Below are 25,698 nucleotides of genomic sequence, written 5' to 3' on the forward strand. Positions count from 1 at the left end.
AGGTGTCTCTACCAGGGGTCACCAATCTGCTAATATCACCCGAACATAACTGTCACAGTATGTTACGTCTTTTCTGTTTTTCATAAAGCAATTTTTGTAGATAAAATTTTCAATTACATTTTCGCAATTAATTTTACCTCCTGCACAGATTACACAGAAAAATAACGAATATTTTTACTGTTTACAACGCTTATATATTAGGTTAACTGTGGCGACATAATTATTTTGTGTCATACATACAACACAGTCTGATGATATAATAACACTTAATGACATGTCGTAAAATTATAGGCTAGCGTGGTCAAGTTATTATACCTGAGATGACGCAAAATTATACAGTAATATTCCATTTAGTAACATGCTCATTAATTTGCAAAGGAAATTATTATAAATATAATAGTTCTAAGATACGTAAGTTCGTACACTATGAGGATGTCTTTTTCTTAACTTTGAGAAGAATTTTGAAATGTCTGATACACCTGGTGCAGACAACCGCAGCCAGGAATGTAGGGTTCATTCCCGAAGGTTCGAATCCCTTGAGGAAGTAACCGACACCTGTTCAAAAATCATGAATCTTTAATTTTCTAACACCTTTTGTTATTAAAGTTAGGACGGATTTTATTATATCCACATACAAAAAAAATTGCTTAGGCATTATTTACTTTCAATCATGAGTAATATTTGAATTCCACTTGTCCGCCCGAGCTTCCAAATTTTTTTAACACGAAAACTTGAAAAATGGGGCATTGAATCTCATCCAAACAGCAGGGGGAATTGGCGATCTTGTACGTTGTTTTAGATTTTTTACTGAATGACTCATTAGGATCTGAACTGATTTTATTTCTTTTACAGGTAACGCCTCCGGTGAAGAAAGGAGTGTAGCAGGTGTACAAGGCGACTTGAAGGTAGTATATAAAGATGGGGCATGGGTGGAAGTGGCAGATAGATGGGGCGACGCCAGAGCAGAGGCACTGGTCGAGGAAGAGGAGAAATGGGTTTCCTTTCAGAAGGCTAAAGAGGGAGAGGAGAGAAATAACCAAGTCCAAGGAAGAGGGTTAAAGCGTCGTGATGGCAAAGTAGACCGAATAGGCGATGGGGAGAGTGACGCAGGAGACAGAAGAACAAATATCGGGGGTCACTTAAGCATAAACATCAAGCAACAGGGAGGTACAAGTGACGGAAGAGATGGGGGGATGAGTGACGGGCGAGACGAAGGAACGAGTGACGGACAAATCAACGGTAAAGGAAATACACGAAGAAAAACCATTGTGCGAAGGAAAGGGAAGAGCACTGTAAGAGAGTGGAGACAGAGTGATGGGAGTGGCGACAGTCAAAGTGAAGGTAACAATCAAGGCCGGAGCCATACAAGGAACAAAGGAAGGAGCAGGGGAAAGACAGGCGAAGGACGGAGTGTCGGTAAAAGAGAATTGGGAGACGGAAGGGATGACGATCGAGGAAGAGAACGAAAAGGAGACGGAAACAAGGGAAGGGACGACGAAGGAAAAACAGGAGCAGGTGAGATTCGCAAAAAGGCAGGAGAGACTCAAGGACGAGCAAGAGAGAGTCAAGGACGATCAGAAGAGAGTCGAGGACGGGGCAATGGTCAAGACGCTGATAGCAGCACTGGAAATATTGATGGAAGAACTGAGCAACGTAATAGACTAGATAGAAGGCTGAGTGAGGGGCAAGCCGAAGAACGAAATGAACAACTTGATGAGGCAGCTGGTAGACTAGGAAGAAGGCTGAGTGAGGGACAAATTGAAGGACGAATTTTCGACCAAGTTGGTACAGGAAATATTAGGTACACGAGACGACTAATCGATGACCAGGCTCAACCACGCGTTAGTGGACGAGAACATGAACATATAGGCGAAGAAATCAATGGTCAAACAGGAGATCGAAGCAATGGTCAAACGGGAGATCGAATCAATGGTCAAACGGGAGATCGATGCAATGGTCAAACAGGAGATCGAATCAATGGTCAAACAGGAGATCGAATCAATGGTCAAACAGGAGATCGAATCAATGGTCAAACGGGAGATCGAAGCAATGGTCAAACAGGAGATCGAATCAATGGACAAACGGGAGATCGAAGCAATGGACAAACAGGAGATCGAATCAATGGTCAAACAGGAGATCGAATCAATGGTCAAACGGGAGATCGAATCAATGGTCAAACGGGAGATCGAAGCAATGTTCAAACAGGAGATCGAATCATTGGTCAAACGGGAGATCGAAGCAATGGACAAACAGGAGATCGAATCAATGGTCAAACAGGAGATCGAATCAATGGTCAAACGGGAGATCGAAGCAATGGTCAAACAGGAGATCGAAGCAATGGACAAACAGGAGATCGAATCAATGGTCAAACAGGAGATCGAATCAATGGTCAAACGGGAGATCGAAGCAATGGTCAAACAGGAGATCGAATCAATGCTCAAACGGGAGATCGAAGCAATGGTCAAACAGGAGATCGAAGCAATGGACAAACAGGAGATCGAATCAATGGTCAAACAGGAGATCGAGTCAATGGTCAAACAGGAGATCGAATCAATGGTCAAACGGAGATCGAATCAAACAGAAGATCGAAGCAATGGTCAAACAGAGATCGAATCTCAATGGTCAAACAGGTCAAACAGGAGATCGAATCAATGGTCAAACGGGAGATCGAAGCAATGGTCGAACAGGTGATCGAAGCAATGGTCAAACAGGAGATCGAAGCAATGGTCAAACAGGAGATCGAAGCAATGGACAAACAGGAGATCGAATCAATGGTCAAACGGGAGATCGAATCAATGGTCAAACGGGAGATCGAAACAATGGTCAAACAGGAGATCGAATCATTGGTCAAACGGGAGATCGAAGCAATGGACAAACAGGAGATCGAATCAATGGTCAAACAGGAGATCGAATCAATGGTCAAACGGGAGATCGAAGCAATGGTCAAACTGGAGATCGAAGCAATGGTCAAACAGGAGATCGAAGCAATTGTCAAACAGGAGATCGAAGCAATGGTCAAACGGGAGATCGAAGCAATGGTCAAACAGAAGATCGAGTCAATGGTCAAACGGGAGATCGAATCAATGGTCAAACGGGAGATCGAAACAATGTTCAAACAAGAGATCAGAGCAATGGTCGAACAGGAGATCATCAAAGCAATGTTCGAACAGGAGATCATCAAAGCAATGTTCGAACAGGAGGAGATCGAAATAATGGTCGAGCAAATTATCAAAGCAATGAAGACATAGAAGAACAAAGATATGAGGAAACAGGTGATCAAAGGAATGTTAAAACAGATGATCGAACTGAAACAGAAAATCAAAATTATGAGGAAACAGAAGAACAAAGATATGAAGATATAGATCAGCACAGATATGAAGAAATAGAAAGCAAAGGGCAACCTGGAGAAGCAGACGATGAACGAGCAAGAAGCTATAATGAGGGAGAATATAAAGGAGAATATGAGGGAGGATATGAGGGACGAATTGTCGACCAAGTTGGTGCACGAAATCTTGACGACGCACAAAGACTAAGTGATGAACAAGATGGACCACAAGACAGTGAACGAAATGAAGTAAGGGGCGAAGAAATCAATAGTCAAATGGGAGGTCAAAGTGGTGGTCGAATAGCTGATCAAAAAGATGGACGGACAGCTGGTCAAAAAGGTGATGGAACAGCTGATCAAAAAGGTGGTCGAACAGCTGATCAAAGTGGTGGTCGAACAGCTGATCAAAGTGGTGGTCGAACAGCTGATCAAAAAGGTGTTCGGACTGGAGATCAAAGTGGTGGTCGAAGACCTGATCAAAAAGGCGTTCGGAGAGGAGATCAAAGTGGTGTTCGAACAGCTGATCAAAAAGATGGTCGAACAGGTGAACAAAAAGTTGGACGGGCAGCTGATCAAAAAGATGGTCGAACAGGTGATCAAAAAGTTGGACGGGTAGCTGATCAAAAAGATGGTCGAACAGGATATCAAAGTGGTGGTCGAACAGCTGATCAAAAAGATGGTCGAACAGGAGATGAAAGTGGTGATCGAACAGCTGATCAAAAAGATGGACGGACAGCTGGTCAAAAAGGTGATGGAACAGCTGATCAAAAAGGTGGTCGAACAGGAGATCAAAGTGGTCGTCGAACAGCTGATCAAAAAGATGGACGGACAGCTGGTCAAAAAGGTGATGGAACAGCTGATCAAAAAGGTGGTCGAACAGGAGATCAAAGTGGTGGTCGAACAGCTGATCAAAAAGATGGTCGAACAGGCGATCAAAGTGGTGGTCGAACAGCTGATCAAAAAGATGGACGGACAGCTGGTCAAAAAGGTGGTCGAACAGCTGGTCAAAAAGGTGGTCGGACAGGAGATCAAAGTGGTGGACGAACAGCTGATCAAAAAGGTGGTCGAACAGCTGATCAAAAAGGTGGTCGGACAGGAGATCAAAGTGGTGGTCGAACAGCTGATCAAAGTGGTGGTCGAACAGCTGATCAAAGTGGTGGTCGAACAGCTGATCAAAGTGGTGGTCGAACAGCTGATCAGAGTAATGGTAAATCAGAAGCTCAAAGGTATGATCAAACGGGAGATCAAATGAATGATCAAACAGGAGATCAAATGAATGATCAAACAGGAGATCAAATGAATGATCAAACAGGAGATCAAAGGTATGATCAAACAGGAGATCAAAGGTATGATCAAACAGGAGATCAAATGAATGATCAAACAGGAGATCAAAGATATGATCAAACAGGAGACCAAAGTTATGATCAAACAGGAGATCAAATGAATGATCAAACAGGAGATCAAAGATATGATCAAACAGGAGACCAAAGTTATGATCAAACAGGAGATCAAATGAATGATCAAACAGGAGATCAAAGATATGATCAAACAGGAGATCAAAGGTATGATCAATCAGAAGCTCAAAGGTATGATCAAAAAGGAGATCAAAGGTATGATCAAACAGGAGATCAAAGGTATGAACAAACAGGAGATCAAATGTATGATCAAACAGGAGATCAAAGGTATGAACAAACAGGAGATCAAATGTATGATCAAACAGGAGATCAAAGGTATGATCAAACAGGAGATCAAAGGTATAGTCAAATAGGAGACAAGAATGACGTCCAAGGAAGACGTCCAAGAGATGGTGATACCAGAGACCAAAATTATGTTCAAACAGGTGATCAAAGCAATGGTCAAACAGGTGATCGAAGCAGTGTTCAAACAGGTGATCAAAGCAATGGTCAAACAGGTGATCGAAGCAGTGTTCAAACAGGTGATCAAAGCAATGTTCAAACAGGTGATCAAAGCAATGGTCAAACAGGTGATCGAAGCAGTGTTCAAACAGGTGATCGAAGCAATGGTCAAACAGGTGATCGAAGCAATGGTCAAACAGGTGATCGAAGCAGTGTTCAAACAGGTGATCGAAGCAATGGTCAAACAGGTGATCGAAGCAATGGTCAAACAGGTGATCGGAAGCAGTGTTCAAACAGGTGATCGAAGCAATGGTCAAACAGGTGATCGAAGCAATGGTCAACAGGTGATCAAAGCAATGATCGAACAGGAGATCAAAGCAATGGTCGAGCAATTGATCGAAGCAATGGTCAAACAGGTGATCGAAGCAATGGTCAAGCAGGTGATCAAACAGGTGATCGAAGCAATGGTTCAAACAGGTGATCGAAGCAATGGCCGAACAGGTGATCGAAGCAATGGTCAAACAGGTGATCGAAGCAGTGTTCAAACAGGTGATCAAAGCAATGGCCGAACAGGTGATCGAAGCAATGGTCAAACAGGTGATCGAAGCAGTGTTCAAACAGGTGATCAAAGCAATGGTCAAACAGGTGATCGAAGCAATGGTCAAATAGGTGATCAAAGCAATGGTCGAATAGGAGATCAAAGCAATGGTCAAACAGGTGATCGAAGCAATGGTCGAACACGTGATCAAAGCAATGGTCAAACAGGTGATCGAAGCAATGGTCAAGCAGGTGATCGAAGCAATGGTCAAACAGGTGATCGAAGCAATGGTCAAACAGGTGATCGTGATCAAAGCAATGGTCGAACAGGTGATCGAAGCAATGGTCGAACAGGTGATCGAAGCAATGGTCGAACAGGTGATCGAAGCAGCAATGGTGGTCAAACAGATCGAATCGAATGGAATGGTCGAACAGGTGATCAAGGTGAATGGCAATCAAACAGGTGATCGAAGCAATGGTCAAACAGGTGATCGAAGCAAAGGTCGAACAGGTGATCGAAGCAATGGTCGAACACGTGATCAAAGCAATGGTCAAACAGGTGATCGAAGCAATGGTCAAACAGGTGATCGAAGCAATGGCCGAACAGGTGATCGAAGCAATGGTCGAACAGGTGATCGAAGCAATGTTCGAAACAGGTGATCAAAGGTCAATGGTCGAACAGGTGATCGCAATGGTCAACAGGTGATCGAAGCAATGGTTCAAACAGGTGATCAAAGCAATGGCCGAACAGGTGATCGAAGCAAACAGGTGGTCAAACAGGGTCATGTTCAAAGGTGATCAAAGGTGATCAAAGTGTTCAAAAGAAGGTCGAAGCAATGGCCGAACAGGTGATCGAAGCAATGGTCGAACAGGTGATCAAAGCAATGGTCGAACACGTGATCAAAGCAATGGTCAAACAGGTGATCAAAGCAATGGTCGAACAGGTGATCAAAGCAATGGTCGAACAGGTGATCAAAGCAATGGTCGAACACGTGATCAAAGCAATGGTCGAACAGGTGATCGAAGCAATGGTCGAACAGGTGATCGAAGCAATGGTCGAACAGGTGATCGAAGCAATGGTCGAACAGGTGATCAAAGCAATGGTCGAACAGGTGATCGAAGCAATGGTCGAACAGGTGATCAAAGCAATGGTCGAATAGGAGATCAAAGCAATGGTCGAATAGGAGATCAAAGCAATGGTCAAACAGGTGATCAAAGCAATGGCCGAACAGGTGATCGAAGCAATGATCGAACAGGAGATCGGTACAGTGTTCGAGCAAAGGATCAGAATGCTGATCATACAGCCACAGTGAGTTATGAGGAAAGAGATGAAGACATAACTGAGAATAATTATGACAAAGCAGGTGGACGAAATGATGAACCAACAGGTGGAGGAAATGATGGCACAACAGGAGATGGCCCAACAGGAGGAGGAAATGATGGCACAACAGGAGGACGATACGATGGCCCAAGAGATGGACGAAGTGATGGCTCAACAGGGGGACGAAATGATGGTCCAACAGAGGGACGAAATGATGTTTTAACAGGAGGACGAAATGATGGCCCAACAGGAGGTAGAAATGATCGCCCAACAGGAGGACGAAATGATGGTCGAGAGGTGGGTCAAAAAGAAGGTCGAACAAGAGAAGGAAATAAGGTTCGAATAAGAGATCAAAGCAATGTTCGAACAGAGGAAAGAAGCAATGGTCGAACAGGAGAACAAGGTAAGAGTCGAATAAGAGACAGAAGCAATGGTCGAACAGGAGAACAAGGTAAGAGTCGAATAAGAGACAGAAGCAATGGTCGAACAGGAGAACAAGGTACGAGTCGAATAAGAGACAGAAGCAATGGTCGAACAGGAGAACAAAGTAATGGTCGAATAAGAGACGGAAGTACTGGTCGACCAGGAGATTTAAGCAATGGCCGAACAAGAGAACAGGGCGATGGTCGAACAGGAAAACAAAGTGCTTTTCGAACAGCAGAAGGAAATGATACTCACCCAAGAGTTAGTCGTGTAGAAAGTCACAGTGATGAACAACCAGGCAAAAGAGGTTCCAAAAAAATAGTTGAACGAAGTTTTGATGACACAAATGAATTATATTATGAAGAAACTGGCGGACGAAGAGACGGAAACACAGGTAGACTAAAGGACACCCAAACAGGAGGAAGAAGAGTTGGGCAAAACGAAGGACGACGTAAAGACCGAGGAACTGAACGAAGTGATGTGAAGAGTAAGGTGGGCGGGGTTAGGCGTGAGGAGGAGGAGGGGAGGAGGAGCAGTGACATGAGGAGGTGGGGTGCTGCCGACCACGAGGACTTCTTCAGCTTCAGACAACGTTACGCGCGAGGCAGGTAAGGTGCTCCCCATACCTGGCTCCGGCAGTGGTATATATTGTGGCACTTGCGTATGTGGCGGACGCTGGAATACTAGTATACTTGCACTGTGGTGAACGATTGTAGTAATGTGTTGTTGAACTGTTAGTGATGGATGCCAGTGGTGCTGTGATGTGGAGGACCGCGATACTGTTAGGCTGTAGTGAGCGATGTTATCATTTGCTGTGAACTCTAGTGGTAATGTGCCGTGGACAATGTTATTAGTGTATTGTGGCAGACGATAGTGTTGTGTTGTGATGGTCTCTAGTAGCAGTGAGTTGTGGTGGACGCTGGTAGTAGTGGTGTGTTGTGGTGGTAGTGGTGTGTTGTGTTGGTCGCTGGTAATAGTGTGTTATGGTGGACGCCTGTGATTATTACTACGGTTTATGCTGATAGTTGTGTGCAGTGGTGGGTGCTTGTCATTTCCTTACTTGGTCGCTGTTGTGTGTGTGTGTGTGTGATTGCAGTTTTGGGTGTTTAATGATATACTTACGTCCGTCACATTCTAGATGATGTTAGTGATGTCGTGATGTGATTCGAATGACTAGTTACGTGTTGTCATATTTAAGGCGTAGGAGTGTATCAGATGATTGTGACAGTACTGTATTATGGCGTGTTGGATGTTGTTTATTATTAAATGTTATAACGTATTGGATGTTGCAGTGTTTACGGTATGTTTCTTACTGCTTGCCGTAAGTAATGTGTTGGATGTTGTTTAATGTGATACAATGTGTTGGATGTTGGAGACGGCATTTTTTTTACGAGGTTTATCATGTTAGTTGGAGTTATTTACGCATTGGCTGGTGTCTGTTGTGAGGAAGGCGGTGATGTGTGTTGGGAAAAACATTGTTTCTCATTCTGTAATGTTGTTGACTGTTTTCTTGTGTTGTTGAAGTTTGGTGTGGTAGATACTGTATACTGTATCTTATTGTATGATTGATAGGTAATGTTTGTGGTGAGTTTGATAAAGTGGATGTTTGTTTTTGTTAGTCGTTTGTTCAGTACAGGTGTTACCATTGTGATGTTAGTGATGTGTTGTGTTGATAGTGTTATGTTGGGGGTGATACTGGTGTTAGTGATGTGTTGTGTTGATAGTGTTATGTTGGGGGTGATACTGGTGTTAGTGATGTGTTGTGTTGATAGTGTTATGTTGGGGGTGATACTGGTGTTAGTGGTTAGCTATGGTGATAAGTATTGCGGTTAAAGTGACGTTACTGGTGTGATATGGCACTAGTGTTGTAAAGATGTGAAAGTTATATCAGTGGTGTGTTGCGGTGACAGTGGTGGAACGTTTTTAGTTGAACTTGGTAAATCAGGTATTCCAGGAGGTTGAAATAAACAGTTTGATATAAAAATCAAGAATATTGACTTATTTTGTCTCCTCTACGTATAATGGGAAGATATTGCATGCGTATTTACCAAAGTCTGTATATTACCTTCATTACCTTTTATTAACCCCGTCGTGTGTGTGTGTGTGTGTGCGCCCGTGTGTGTGTGTGTGTTTGTGTATGCAGCTCTGATCTGGGATCACCACGGAAGCTGACCCGCAGCGTTAGTGACAACAATTTGGTCTACCAAGAGTCGAGGCTGGATAAGAAGAAGTGGCACCATGGAGTCATCCAACGCTCATCTAGCGCTGACCGCCTCCTCTATGCTCCTCACCGATGGTACTACGCCCGGGTGGCCAGACGTGAGTACTTCCCTTCTCTTGGCATCCTTAATCTTTGTTTTTCTTTCAGCTTTGGTCATTTTTTACCTTGTGGACTTCTGTGTACACGATTGTGTTTTATAGATCTGTTAGAGTTAAGTTATCAAAAGTGATGAAAGTAAGTCAAATATTTTGTTTATAATCTAAGAGTGGCGGCTTTCGTGCCAGCATTTAGAGTGTGTAGTGTTCTTCAGTACCCAAGTTTAACCCAGTTTATATTCTAGTACTAAGCAAATGCTTCCCACCTGGGGTCACTAAGGTACTGTACTTCCCAAACCTGGTGTTCCTAACAGTTGCATGTCAAATAGGTCCCAGTCCTAGCAGACCCTAGTCCTAATATGCCTCAACCTAACATAACCTAAAATATGGAATTGAGGCCTAATAGGACTGGGGCCTATTTGACTAGTCACCACCCTAAACGCTATCTCTCTGCGCCTCGTTCAGCCCCTTCAGGAGAGGAGGACCTGGAAGCTGCTGGGGAGGACGACGAGGACAGTAAGGCGCTGCTTATACCTCCTGTTGTACCTCGCTTGGTGCTGTGCCCATGTCTAGTGCTGTGCCCATGACCTCACACCTAGCACCATACATTTTCTAGCTGCTATTATTTGCTACCGAAACCTCTGTGCCGCACCTTTCTATTTTTGCCGCAGTCTTCATTAATGCCGCACCTCCACCTTACTCTTGTTTGGTGCTGCGCCTTCTACGTTATTCTCCTCCTCCCTTCCCCTTTCTTCTTTTTTTATCGCTCCATTCTTCGCTCTCCTGCAGTCCCGTCATTCATCCCTGTTATTTTTAAGTCATTGTTTTGTGTTCTTCTCCCGGCCAGTTCTCTCCTTGACGTCCAGCCCTTTATTCCTCTGTTTCTATTTTTCTTTCTTTTGTAGTTCCTAAATCTCTCTTTTCCCTTCTAATCTCCCAACTTATTATTTTCCTATCCCTTTCCTCCCATCCCCCTTTTCCCGTCTCTCCTCACTTCCCTTCACGCTCTCATCCTATGACGTTCTCCTTCCCCTCCTCCTCTACCTCCCTATCCCTCGTCCCTCCTTCTCTACCACAGCACACTTCTTTTTCTCTACTCTTTTCCCTTTCTATCCCTTACAATCTATCCCTCTCTTCCTCCTTCCCCCCACTACCCCTTTCTCTCTCCCTTTTCCTCTTCTTCCACCACACCTCTCTCCCGCCCTTTCCCCCTTCCCCTTTCCCCCTTCTTCCCAGCTCCCCTCCCCTCCCTGTTCCATCACCTGTGTCTGCACCTTGACAGTGAGCCTCACGCACACCTCAGCTGGTGACAGTGCTGCATGTAGACTAGGGGTCTGCTGGACACCTCATGCCTTCTATTGCAAAGCATCGCCAGTGACAGAGAATGTACGTCTGGCGGTGTTGTTTGCTCGTGCTGGCGATGTTGCGGTGGAGTGTGGGGAGGACGGGGGGGGGGGGGAGAGCACTATTATCCCTTCGAGACCCTTTTAAAGTACATGATTGAGTGTATTGATGCATTTCCTTCTATCAAAAGGGCCTTTAAGTACTTTGCATAACGCGAGGATATCCGGTATCAAGATCTTGTTGCCTGTGAGCTTGACCTTATATGCCTAAGTGCCTCTGACCTGCTTTGTCTCATCTCAGAATGTTGACCCGTACACTTGTCTCTTAGATCTGATAGTTATTTTCCGGTGGGTGGCCGTCCTCACCAGCTTGTCACGGTTGCCATGGTTATGTCACTGTCATAACCATACTGTCACCTCGGTTACAACTGCTTCATCCGTGTGTTATGTTTTCGACACACTCTTACTATTATATCACCATCCTCACTACTCTCACCATCCTTACGACTATCACCATACCGTTCACATCTTCGTCACCTTCACCAGAATATTACAGCCGTCACCAGGACCTCACAAAGCTTGTTTCATACACTACTAGGTTTACTCAAGACTGAATATCCTATAATTTATGGCTATGGCTAATGCATGTCATCTCAGCTATTTATTGTTCATGGGCGTGTCCTTGCATGTCATATATATTTAACTTTTACTGTGTGTTCTACCTGTTCACTCCTACATTAACCTTCCCGGCTCTTTGCCTGGTAGTTTACAGCTATAGAGACATTCAATATGTCTTTCTCAGCCACTCAGTGTTCTGGGGCTTGTGCTTGCATGTTTGGAAGTACAGTGTAGTTCTTAAAGAGGTGTGAACTTTACTGGATATTTGTTATTTTTTGTTGTTTATGTGTTTTACTGTTACCTGCAATATGTACTGTGTTGTAAATGGACCACGAACAGGACAGCTAAACCGTTTAAGATTTTCGTGTATTTAATTGAAAGTTGATGACACGCACCAGTCTAACCTAACCTAAGCAAAACTACTTTAGGATTGTGTAGTACTGTAGTTCTGTTCGTGGTGCACCTACAGCAGTTGTATGTGAATGTGATGCATATTATCCAAAGTTCTCCAAAACTCTGTGTGGTAGGAGCTGTCGGGGAGACACAGGTACTGTTTGAAAATATAATAACAAGACGCAGTATGATAATTAGCTCGCCTTGACTAATCGATAAAATTACGTTACTAAAGTAAATCTCCGCGTCAGGTGATTTTTAGCCCAACGCGAAGACTACGATCATTCGCCTCACAGCCTGGAGGACAAGCGTATATACGTCTTCCTCCTCCAGATTTATTCAGTTATCTATTTATTCATCTATTTATCTATACTTTATTTATTTTATCAGGTCCTTCATTTCGTATCCTGGACATATTTACTTTGATATTTGAGTCAGAAATAAGAGGACTTTGACAGGTGACAAAGCTCTGGTTGGTGGATTAGAAATGACCTTAAAGTTTGCTCGACTTAAGGAATAGTTTAGAGTGGCGATTGATTCTTGAGATTCTTTCAGTCAGTCAACGGGTCGGTCGATCTATAGGCATATGGCATCTGGCGTGGCACTAGTGAGAACTGTACTTCATGGTGAAACTAGGAAGGAGTATTGTACTTGGCACCGAGTTTGGAACTTAAATGATGCCTCTGATGATTGTGGTGGCACTAGAGGCACGAGAGAAGGTTGTGTTTTGATCCACTAACTTGTCGCTTCATTCCACCACACCTCCACCCGCCTCTGATGAAGAGTGACAGAGGAAAATCACTTTGATACACACACACACACACACGCACACACGCACACACACACACACACACACACACACACACACACACACACACACACACACACACACGCGCGCGCGCGCGCACACACACACAAACCACACACACACGAAGAGCAAACAGCTTATTTGAAATATCGCCTTGAAATAACCCAGTGACACGCCTACGAACCAACAATAAGACTAATGCAAGTCTGACTGGGGTCGTGACGCACCTTTGTTAAAGAGATAAAAGTTAACTGGAATACCAATCAGTGATGAAGATAATTGGTAGGTCTGACTCGGTGTTCGTGTGGGGAAGGGAGGGAGAGTTGCAGGCGGGGATGTATTGTTTAGGCTAAAGTGTAAAGGTAATGATTGATATGAGGGCGTGGTTTGGGTTTGTTGCCTACGGGAATTATACGAGTGACGGTCTTGGTTGTGTGTGTGTGTGTGTGTGTGTGTGTGTGTGTGTGTGTGCTCCTCCTCGTAGCATACTGACACAGCGATAGTTAGACTGTTAGCCAGATCAAGGATGAGAATGTGTCACACGGGCTCTTTAACACTACTGAAAACACATGATTCTCTCAGGGGGCTTTAGTTTAAACACGCTTTTCAGCCCAGCATCTCTACACGGCTGATCGATTGCGGCTTCCTTGAGTTTTGTAGTCGTGCTGCTAGATATCTGTATCCACTACTATTCAATTTAGCTACAAACCTGCGAGTAGAGTAACGCCAAGTGAAGCTTATAGTGTCAGGCAGGCATTAGGCGTCGTGCGAGTATACCAAAGGGCGACTTGTGTTACACCTATCCCGCCATCTTAGACTGAAGACTTAATAACAAAGGAAGTCAGTGGTCTGCTAATGTCAACAATCAGTGTTGGTATCTCACATGCACGAAGTAAAGAACATTAACGTCCTGAAAACCACAACATTAATTGTACTTCTTTGATATCGACTTCGTAAAGATGTTGTGAATGTATTTTACGTGTATTTTTCATCTTATGTTATATGCAAGCATACTGTACACTCGAGCGTATATTTAAAATGAATAGATCCATCTAAACACCGAAATCATTAACCACATACGTGAACTAAGTAACATCATCTATCATCCTTTGAATTCTAGGCTCACCTCCTATACTTAAAGTCCAGCACTCTAATCTTCATACACTTTGTTACCATAATATAAAAATAATAAAGTGTTCAAGCATGACATAAACTTATCTGAATAGAATATTGACAAAATTCTCAATATGTGGTCAGAATCAGGAGAATCCCCGAGTGACTCACAGTGCAACGAATTTAGTGCTTTCTTGAGAGCAACTTGTACTCATGGCAGTTTTGTTGGGCGCTCCGGATGACACTTTACAGTGAAATAAGATTAAGAATTATATTCTGCTTTGTAAACATTCGAATATGACTAGACTACTTCCGGATGGCGATGTCAACAATAGATGGGAAATTGCCTTTGCATACTGATCACTTTATCACCTCAGTTATGGGTCACCGTCGATCCCTCTCCGAAGATCTTCGTCACACATGAAGTAATGTTACCTATGATAGATAAAATCCTTAATATTGCAAACATTATTATAAGACTGTCGTGTAGACTTCGCCAGAATTCAGTACTAAACACGGGAGACTTTCTTATTGATCCAAACATTAGTGAGACGCGCCCAGCTCTATCAACGTCTTCTTGTATAGTTTTATTCTGCACTACCTGACTTGTGACGCTATATAAAGAGTAAACATTTACAGCCAAGATATATTAACCATAACGCGACTCTTACAAAGGCTAAACTGCCGCTTTAGAATAATCGAATACCAGTTTAACGTGTAAATATTGGTCGTGGCGAGTGTGTGTGTTGGTGAGGGGATCTAGGTCACGGGGCGGGGGCGGCAATGATTAGTGTTAATTCTCACGGAACGTGCTCAGGGTCCACGCACACACTCCTTAGTAACCCCTTGCCTTCTAACGTCCCTCACATCCCTCACCCCCTCACCATTTTAACCCCTCAGTTCCCGTTGGAATCATGTCCAAACTTCTGTAATTTCTTCGTCACTTACAGTCCTCCTTACCACCCTCCTCCCACTTGAATCACCGTTCTGCATCGCGGAGACCATACAGAAGCGGAATCTATCGTTAACCAAGCACAGTTCGTAAACACAACGGGTAGATTACATTCTTTAAGTCTGTAGAATACACTAACGCATCAAAATAAAACATTCTAAGCATAAGTGTGGTTGCTGATGTAAAGTACCGCGAAAGATTACTTCTCTATATACAATCATTTACCACGGGGATATACCATGACACACCGAGCAGCTCTACAAATGGTTTCCCTTGGCCTCCTCCCCCTCGAACCCTAATGTGAAAATTGCCTTCGCTATTTCCGACTAAAGGAGATGATAATGGACATAAGGGCTTCCTATCCAGTAGTATCGGCTGTATCCATAAGATTCCATTTTTAAATCTAAATTTATATGAATACTTACAGAGGTGAGTAATGTGCACTGGGATACATGTATTGCAAAGTGAAAATATGGTTTATGAATGCAATTTTTAATCAGCTAAATAAGTTTTCATCTCACGGAGGTAATGGATTCTGTAAAGATACATGGCATTGTCATTAAAATACACATTCTCTCTCTCTCTCTCTCTCTCTCTCTCTCTCTCTCTCTCTCTCTCTCTCTCTCATATACGTGAATATACAACACACACACACACAACCTATCCCCTGTCTTTGTCAATCCCACTAAATCCCTCAGATGTGATAGAGACACGCAAGATGTATTGAAGGGAAGATCGCATGGGGTCAGGTCACTCAGTTCCTTCCCTTCATCGATACATCACTGATTTCGGTACAATTTCCAGGAAGTGGGCCGTACAGCGCTGGATCTTGATTATGGTGATGAGATAATCCCGTGGGGTTTCAGAACGGAGGAGTCAACTGTTTCAGAATGCAGGAACTCTATATTTCAGTGAGTAGGAGTCATTTCAGAACCGTATTTCAGAGTGTCGGGGACCCGTATTTCAGAGTGTAGGGGACCCTTGTTTCAGAGTGTAGGGGACCCGTATTTCAGAGTGTAGGGGACCCTTATTTCAGTGTGTAGGAGTCATTTCAGAACCGTATTTCAGAGTGTAAAAGTCATTTCGGAACCGTATTTCAGAGTGTTGAAACAGTCATCTTTATAATTCAACAACATTCAATATTATCATGATTTTGGAATGGACACGCGAACGATTCCCCTCCCTTCCCCTCCCTTCCCCTCTCTCTCTCTCTCTCATGAATCACTATCACAATCACTGAGAAAGTTACCTAACCTATTCCTACCTAACAATGGGAAGAACTCTATTGGACGTCATGGAAAACAAGCACAAATCAACACACCTCATGTTCTTATACGCGTGGGTTTCGATTTTTTTTTTTTTAGATGATATAAATTTGGTTCCCTTACAATTGCAGTTCCGATAAAAAAATATTAATAATCGTTTTGGTATTATGTTAATGAAGGATTTTTTTAATGTTGGTTTAAAACTTGAGAAAATTAACGTAATATTGTTTGAAGAAAGACTGACGGAAACTTAATGATAATGTTAAAGGTAATTATCATTTTTATTATTATTATTATTATTATTATTATTATTATAAATATTATTATTATTATAAATAGTAGTAGTAGTAGCAGTAGTAAATGATTTCAGTCTTAATAAACAAGAATTTACAGATGCCATTGCTCTAAGGTACGGTCGGCCAGTAGAAGGTTTGCCCTCCCAATGCGTGTGTGGCTCTTTCTATGATGGTGATCACGCCATGGTGTGCAAGAAAGGGGGCTTCATATGCATGAGGCATGACGAGGTAAGGGACCTCACCGCAAATATGTTAAAGGAAATCTGCCGGGATGTCTTGGTAGAACCGACCCTCCTTCCATTGGATGGTGAGATCTTCCAACACAGGACTTCAAACACATCTAACGAAGCCCGTGTGGACGTCAGTGCTCGAGGATTCTGGACGCGGAGACAGCAAGCTTTCTTCGACATCAGGATTTTTGATCCCATGGCCGCATGTCACCGTAACCTAGCTCTCGATGCTTCACATAGGAGGAACGAGAACGACAAGAGAAGGGCATATGGGGAGAGAATTCAAAACGTTGATCAAGGCAGCTTCACTCCTCTAGTGTTCACAACCTCTGGTGGGATGGGACCAAGTGCAAGATGTTTCAACGCCAGACTCGCCGAGGTGATCTCCGAACAGAAGCAGCAGCCCAGAAGTTATGTTACAGCCTGGATGAGATGTCGACTGTCTTTCTCTCTCCTTCGGTCGGCTTTGCTCTGCCTCAGGGGAACGAGAGCTTCTGCCCCAATTCAGACAACTGCTGCAGATATTGACTATGAGGCTACAGTCACTGAATGCCGCATAGATCTGCGGCTCAACTAATTCAACACAGATAGGATAGCTACTTATGTATGAGGATATTTAATATTACGGTAATAAAATGGTGGCGAAGGTGTGGCTATTAGGGGAGGCTGGAGGCCTATTCAAAAGAAAAAAAAGTAGTAGTAGTAGTAGTAGTAGTAGTATCATTGATATTGTTATTATACAATGAGGAATGGTATTAGTGTACAAGGTATCTGGATAAAGAAAACTTTCATAATGTAATAATAACAAACATTTATTTCAAACCAGCCACTAAATCATAAAAGCACATAATATAATTCTTAAACACAAAGAAAAGCTACAAACGTGACACAGAGATATAAAAGAACCATCACTAACGAGGTATTATTCTTTGTTACGTGAAATAATGAAAAGGTGTTTGTTGTATCTCTGCATGGCAAGGGCGATGTTGTGCGAGGTGGCCAAAATCGTACGAGGAACTGGGGGTAGATTTTGTAATGGCGGGTCAGTCGATGGGTGGGCGGGTTGTGAGAGGGTGAAATTAGGTTAGGTTAGGTATATATAATTTAGGTATAATTTAAGCTATAGGTTTAACTAGTTGAGATGGGGTTTAGGACAACTTAGGAGTACTTTTGTGTTAGGTTAGGTTAGGTTAGGTACTTTGGTTGAGTGATACACGGATTACCTATATTAGTGTAAGACTCAAAGTTTTGCTCTGTTTATTACCCAGCGACAATCTAACCTTAACAGCCAACGCCGTATAATAAAAATGTGCTTATTGGCATCTTTTCGTAAACACACACACACACACACACACACACACACCCACACCCACACACACACACCCACACACACACACACACACACACACACATCTACACGAAACACATTAAATTTGAATTAAACTAATAAACCCTGACCTTCCGCAATCAAACTAATGTAAATTCTATTAATATATCCCAAATTAACCTCAACACATGAGTAATGGAACAATGTATTTTGGTTCTGTTGTCTACCTGTAGTTTCAGGTGAGCGAGTTAGTGTGGCCATTAATTAAGAAACCATACCTACTAATGCGTGACATATTTACCGATTTTCTTTTTTTTTTTAAGTTTTACCCGTAGATTAGCGCTGGAGGAAGAGCATAATGTATTTATTTTCCTTAGTCTAGTTATCACATGCTCGCTGCAATTGTGTGTCGTGTTACTATCTGTCTATGTTTGATGGCTGTCACACATCGCAGCCTGACCCAGTGATGTCCCCCTGGTTACCACAGACTACTAATACAACAGCCAATACAGTGACAGTATTATCTTTGTTTGTATACAACTATATAAACAATTGAGCGTCGTAGAGTAAACAATAACATACCGATCGCGTACACCAGAGTGATCTATTAACAGGTTTACACGCGCCACACCTTCGACCGTCCTGGGCCCTTCATGTCTTGTTTAATGAGAGGCATGTAGTAGGGGACGGTGTGTACTGTAGTAATTACCAGTATGAGTGCCCTTGGTAACGGAGAGAGGAGTGGTTAAGTGCACACGGCTACTGTGAAGAAAAAAATTAACTTGATTATGTCTTTGTGACGCCACCGACTACCCTGTTATTCCTGCTGCTGCTGGTTAAAGAACTATTGTCATGACCGACGCGTCTATTATATCTGTGGAAAAAAACTCTTATTTCGTACAAGAATATTTCATACATATCTCGGAAATTAGTTTTGAATATATTAGAATAAAATAAATCCCCACTCATATTTTTCTGCTAGTGACTGTTGTCTATTTCTTTTTTGTCTGCCAGTACTGTCAGGTGAATCAGAAAAAATTACCTGTCAGCCATTGAATAAATTACTTCGTCCCTAAACACTTAACTCTATTACCCAGATTAATATTAAGATCCACTAACCTTATTCTCCACCGCTTATTGACGCCTTGTGTCAGGTCCTGCTTTTTAGCCTGTATAAGTATGCTGTTTATAAAGGGTGAATAAAATTGTAATAATAATAATAATAATAATAATAATAATAATAATAAAAGCAATAAAAATAAAAAGATGGTGATGATGATGATAATGATTAATATGACAATAAAATAATAATAATAATAATAATAATAATAATAATAATAATAATAATAATAATAATAATAATAATAATAGCCACCAGCCATTATCACGTTACCAACACCCTAGCCTCACCACCTGCTGTTGGGTCGGTGAGTAATCCATCTTTGTTTAAATTTTTTTACAGGTGTTGTGATGTGTCGTAAAAGTCACTTCCCGAGCTCTCATGAGTTAGGAGAGTCGATCAATACTTACTTACTTAGTGACTGTCAGATTGGCTTAATTAATCACGCATGTAGACGGTGCGTAAACAACTCGTTCAGTGTACATAGGGAGAGAGAGAGAGAGATTAGTCAATTAATTTCCAAAAAAGGTCTAGGCTATTGACTCCTCCATGACATGCATAAAACCTTTAATGTAACGCTGTCAGGAGGGGAAGGGGTACGAACTCTCTCCTCGTCGCGTCTTTGTGTATTTTTTACTCTATGAAACAAAACACGACGATGAATCAGTATTTTTTAATCTGTTTATGAATTCCATTGTACATATTGCGTCTGTTTTTTTAGATTAAATATTGAATTTCTCCGAAGAGGTGGTTTGATTGTTATTTTTTTGTGTGAAAGGAATTGTGGTAGGTGGTAGGAATTGTGGTAGAAATTGTGGTAGTTGAAATGATTGTAATGAGTGACAAAATATCCAATGATCAATAGGAGTTTTAGCCTATAATTGTTGTGGTGAAATATGCAAATTGCCGGTTACTCAAAGTTGTAATGAATGACGCTAATGATGGATAGGAAGAGTTGTAGTGAGTAACGCATGCTAGGTGTGAGTAACGTGAATAATAATAGGTGGCAGTGGGAATAGTTGTAAGTGACGAAATTGCAGTAATTGTTAGGATTTCGGCAGTTGGCAGGGTTGTGGTGGTTAGTTCGATTGTGGTAGTTAGCAGTATTGTGGGAGATCGACAGGATTGCTGTGGTTAAAGCAATTGTTGTAGTTTGGAAGGATTGTGGTTGGAATTATGTTGAGTGGCGCAAATTGTGTTAATTGGCTGAAATTGAGGTAGCAGCCCTTTGATAAACAAACTGTAGTACTCACAAGATGTTATTAGTACTGTAGCCTGACATCTCTTGACGTCATCACGGTGGCGTCGTAATATTCCTCATGTGACGTCATTATAACATGCCATAACGTCATCATATTTATCTTATTCTTAACACCCATAACGTCATTTTAATGCCTCTGGTCTGGCATCACCATGACATCAAACATTTGTGATGTCACTATATCCATAACGTCAATATAGTGATAGCGATTTAATATTTTGGGTACTATAAATTCCTGACTTCATTATGCTATTGATATGAGTGCCAAAATTAAAGCTCGTAGTACCGCGTAATATTCATGACGTCAACTTGTTATTGCTGTGACGTAATATATTATGGTGGTGACGTGGAATTATTTTTGTTTTAAGGAGTATCGCCAAGTCAGAGTGGGCAGGCCATGTGTCAGTTATCCAGGTAAGTTGCGTGAGTAAAGTGGTCGGTGACGTCTGTGTATTTTTGTAATTGTCGGAACCTGACAGAACTACAGAGGTAATACATAAAATACATAAAATAAGAGAGATAAAGACATGGGGCGAGGGGGTAAAAGAAACAGATGTAAGAGAAGAGACAAGAAAGAAAGAGAGTTAGCAGGTTACTCGAGTGCAGTTTAGCCGTGGTTTTGTTCGGTCGGGTGGTGCTGGCTGTGACTTGGTCTTCGTTATAGCAGTCGAATTCTCTCGTATAGTTTGACGTGGTTGGTGTAATTAGCCTGATAATAAATTTATGTATATTAAACATGTATTTGTTGAGGATAGCAGAAATGTTTCGATTATGACACTGGATTTGATTACGATGGAAGCCCTGAGGATTAAGGTTAGTTCGGAGACAGTGAGACTCCTTCAGGTCAAACACACACACACACACGCAGAATAATGACCGCTAATAAACTCACTGCATAACGAGACATCCATCCTTGACAATTGGTGATCATTAGACTTCTCCACCAGCGTCTTTACCACCGGCCAGAACACGACAGCGGTGTTTGTGGGCGAATATGTCCCCCAGACCAGATACTTTAACTTCGTGTCTATGGACGTTTTATTTGAATTTATATAGATTTTTTTAGGTCCGATTTCAAAATAGATTGAACACTAAAACTAGAAGATTACAAAATTTTACAATCTTCTTCGGGGTGTAGGGTGTAGGAAGTTATTAGTGGTGTAGAAAGCTTAATTGTGGTGTAAGTTGTAGGGAACTTATTGGCGGTGGAGAAAGCTTAATTACGGTGTGGATGTTTCAGGTGAGGCGAGACAGAGAGCGTTGGCGGCAGAACGAGAGGCCAGACTAACAGGGTCGTCGGACTCCCCACTCAAACCCAACATCGAGATCTTGTCCCTGGACGGCGTCATCGGTGGCTTGGAGCTCCGCGATGAGGATGGCAACGTCCTGACCTCCAAGCCTGACCAGATGGAACTCACCTACGAGATCCAGGTAGATGAGAGGAGGGTGCCCAAGGTCGGGAGAGACGGTGAGAACGGCAGAGGGGCGTGGGAGTCCGACGGAGAGGATGACGGAGACCTAGACGGTAGAAGCAGCAAAAGGGTCTCTAGACACAACATGTCGAGAAATGGACAGACGACACAAGGTATATTCACGAATGGAATTTTTAATCTATTTTTTTCTCAATTATTGTTCTTCTTTTGTTATGTTCTTCAGTGTTGTATTTTCATTGTTTTTTGTTTTGTTTACATTTCGAATCATTTCTACTTCCTTGTTATTATATTTTGTGAATTCCATAATTGATTTTGTGTGTCATTACAGTTTGAATTATCTTTATAAATCTAATCTTCTTAATCTATTCGCTATGTTTGGCATCGGTACTTCGGGCCAGCATGTATAACCCACTAATATATTTTTACAAGAAGACAACTGAATGGTGATACAGAGACTCGCGTACGAAGACGTCATGTAACTGAACACATTATAAAGATGAGTACAAAAGAACGTCATGAAAAAGTAAATTTGATAAAGGACAAGAATAAGCTCCACGGGGTCGCTTATAAGACACATTAAAGTAGAGACAGATTTATACCATCACCGCGCCTTCGAGGATGAGGCCACATGGTTTAGTAAGTTACTCCTTAAATTGCCCGGCTTCACTCAAGTTAGGTATACCTTGACTGTCACACCTTGCCCTCCCTGACACGGGTAACCCACACAATCGCCGTGGTGATATCTCAGTCGGGGAAGATCTATGGTTCTTGCCCGGAGTTTTAGGCCTCAAATTTATTACATTTTGGAGCTACAGAGAGACAGACAGACACGCTCCTTTATAGTTGATAAGCAAGGTCAAGAATTCATCTGATCCAGAATTACAGAGACATTATTTTAGTTTCTGTCTTAAGATCTCGGACACTCTTGGTTGAGTTACGGTGAGAATTATTTACCCAAATTAGAGATGGTTGTTAATTAATGCCTGTAATTATAACGTTGGTCTCGTATTTCAGTTCGCGCTCGTCCAGGACACACCACCAAGGGCGGATCCAGGGGGGGTCCTGGGTGTCCTGGGTGTCCTGACCCCCCTCTTTTCACCAGAAAATTCCAATACTTTTTCTTTAATGCAGTATAGTAAAAAGTATTTACTATTGACTTCAGAGTATCTCCTAATATCAAGTGCGCATGGCTTCAAAATGGCCTCTAAATGCCTAAGATATTGGTGAAATTTCAAAAAAAAATATTCGGGGGGTGGCAAACTCACCTCCCCCCTCCCAAAAAACCCTTCAGCTGGGTAGGTTGCTGCGCTCACCATATCCCCCCCCCCCTTGATATTCCTGGACCGCCCCTGAACACACCTTCATGAACTGTTTCATCTTCTCAATATATTTATTTTTCTCTCTTATCCATAGAAACATTATAATTTTTGTTTTGTTTTTAAGTCGTTTAGTATAGAGACAAAGACCGAGTTAACGATGCTTAGAGATCCTAGAGACTAAAATACTCAAGTACATTCAGAATATCAAATTAATCTGTATATGTTGTTGTCTCGTGTAGAAACGAAGACTTGGTGAAAGGCCCTCACACTTGAAGCACTTATATTACACACTTAAAATTATAACAACAACAAAATATCAAAAAATATTCCAAAACAAAATAATAAATTGGGATCAGTTAAGAAAATTATTAATAATGTTGCCTTGTTATTTCTTTCGGTTTTTTTATGTCCAATAAATTCATTTTACGCAGTTTGTTGTGGCCAATGCGGTACTATGAGCCCCTGACTGACTCTATTATCCAAGGACAAATAAATTTAATATTATTTGTAGCTCGATGTATCATGACACATCGCTATGTAAACAAACAAAAAGTGTGTGTGTGTGTATGTGTGTGTGTGTGTGTGTGTGTGTGTGTGTGTGTGTATGTGTGTGTGTGTGTATGTGTGTCTCAGATTGACACATACGCTTACGTCTGTGGTTCAGGTGACCCTCAGAACTTCAGACAGGGATTAATATTAGTTATCGTCCATAAGTCTCTCGTTTACGATCTACATTATGTGTGTTCAAATCCAATTGGACGTAGTACAGGTAGTGTGGTGACTAAAGGTTTGTATATAAACACTACTACTGAATTAAAAATTACTCCTACAGGTATTTTCAGATGTCGATATACCTTAAATTCGTTTCATTTATTAATAAAATAATAATTAATAAAAACAGACATTATAATCTTTTATCAGCAAGTTTAATAATTAAGTATGAAAAATAATCAACAGACAAATTTGGAGATTATCTTAAAATATGATAATTAGTGTAATGACTTTATAGCAGTCATTATCCAATACTGTACCATTATCTGATCATTTTTCATAAACCTGCAACAAAAACACTAACAAGGTGTAAGATTAAAATATATTTGCTGGTGCAGAGACCTTCATAATACAGTGATGTTCCGGCCTCGTCCACGCTGATCTTAACCACAGGGAAGACAAACTCACTCAGCCCTGGACCGGAATCTAACTTCATTCTAACACACCTTGATCAATTTAATTTTACCTTACCTAACCTAACTTTAAGAAACTCTGAACTTTCAACAAATAAGTCGTCGGGTTCCACATTGGTTAAGTAAATCCCTGTATCCCTCAACCTAAAGTGATGACTCCTCTCAACAGAGAAGTTATCGTCGAGGCTGGGTGAAGTGCTGCAGGAGAAGGCTGAGGCTGATGATCTACGTCAGAAGCTCTTCAATAAAGCCAGGGACCTTCATGAACAGATCGTTAAAGTCAGAGAAAAGGTAAGAAAGAAGACGAAGACGAGATGAGAAACAAGTGTTGATGATGAAGGGAGGTGAGGGAACAGAAGTCAAAGAAAGAAATAGGAGCTGCACTTTAATGTATATGAAGACGAATATTTCTTTTTCCCCAATACTATTATAGAATTTACCCGTCATTGAGGAGGTCATAACTCGTGAGCGCGCCACTTTAAAATTTAAACAACTATCATTAAAATCTCAAGTAGACACATAGCATGCTGTAGAAAAATTATACGCGCCGTAAAAAAGCGAGGTGAGCAAATAACTGCCCAGCAGCATCACCCGGATCGATACTTGTGTTGGATCACGCGAGTAAGGCGACCAAACCACCCGAGTCTCCTCCACCTTCACCACCCACCTCCTGGTCCCCACTATCTCCCTACCCTTGCAACCCTCACAATATATCTCTCTCCTTTCCACACTACTTCCCTCCATCACCTTCCCTCCACCGCCTTACCTCTCAATTACTGCCTTCCACCACCTTCCCCTATCATTAATGAGTCGATAATCCACATCTTAAGACTTTAGGTCTTCCCTGAGTTGTTGTAATGGTGCGGGCAGACACGGTGCTCACTGTACACACCCCAGCACACTAGAGAGGGCTGTACCAGGTAGACCTTGAAGGAATCTCACATCCTTGCTGTCTCTTTGGTTGATTTTAAACTATCATTTCTTACTCTTGGACTCTGTTACTTGATCTCAGCCAACCAGCAAATTTCTATGACAATTTCTGGGGGGTTTTAAATTCATTTGTTCTTCGTCGAATTTCCTTGCTAAAGAAATATCAAAAGTAAATTATTATCGTAAATTGGGTTTTAAATTATCAATGTAAAGAACCACTGTAGACGATGGTTAGCTTCGAGGCAGGTGATGGTTAAATACGTTTTCAGGTAGTCCCAAACGTGTACATGATTTTGTTATCCCTAATCTTCTTATGCGAATGTCAACC

At 42.0% G+C, this 25,698-nt stretch overlaps 1 protein-coding gene across 1 annotated transcript in view; it reads left to right on the forward strand.

The window, feature by feature from the left end:
• The first annotated feature begins 466 nt into the window (after positions 1-466).
• Positions 467-25,698, forward strand: part of LOC121865779 (hornerin-like) — a 32,977-nt gene continuing 7,745 nt past the window's right edge. The window contains exons 1-9 of the mRNA XM_042365340.1: positions 467-506; positions 853-2,532; positions 2,631-5,381; positions 5,659-6,162; positions 6,543-8,070; positions 9,606-9,781; positions 10,244-10,294; positions 21,745-22,089; positions 24,610-24,731. Of these exons, the coding sequence (XP_042221274.1) occupies positions 467-506; positions 853-2,532; positions 2,631-5,381; positions 5,659-6,162; positions 6,543-8,070; positions 9,606-9,781; positions 10,244-10,294; positions 21,745-22,089; positions 24,610-24,731 (7,197 nt within the window). The remainder of the gene's footprint in view (positions 507-852; positions 2,533-2,630; positions 5,382-5,658; positions 6,163-6,542; positions 8,071-9,605; positions 9,782-10,243; positions 10,295-21,744; positions 22,090-24,609; positions 24,732-25,698) is intronic.

Source organism: Homarus americanus, unplaced genomic scaffold (genome assembly GCF_018991925.1).
Source record: "Homarus americanus isolate GMGI-L3 unplaced genomic scaffold, GMGI_Hamer_2.0 scaffold13495, whole genome shotgun sequence".
Lineage (NCBI taxonomy): Eukaryota > Metazoa > Arthropoda > Malacostraca > Decapoda > Nephropidae > Homarus > Homarus americanus.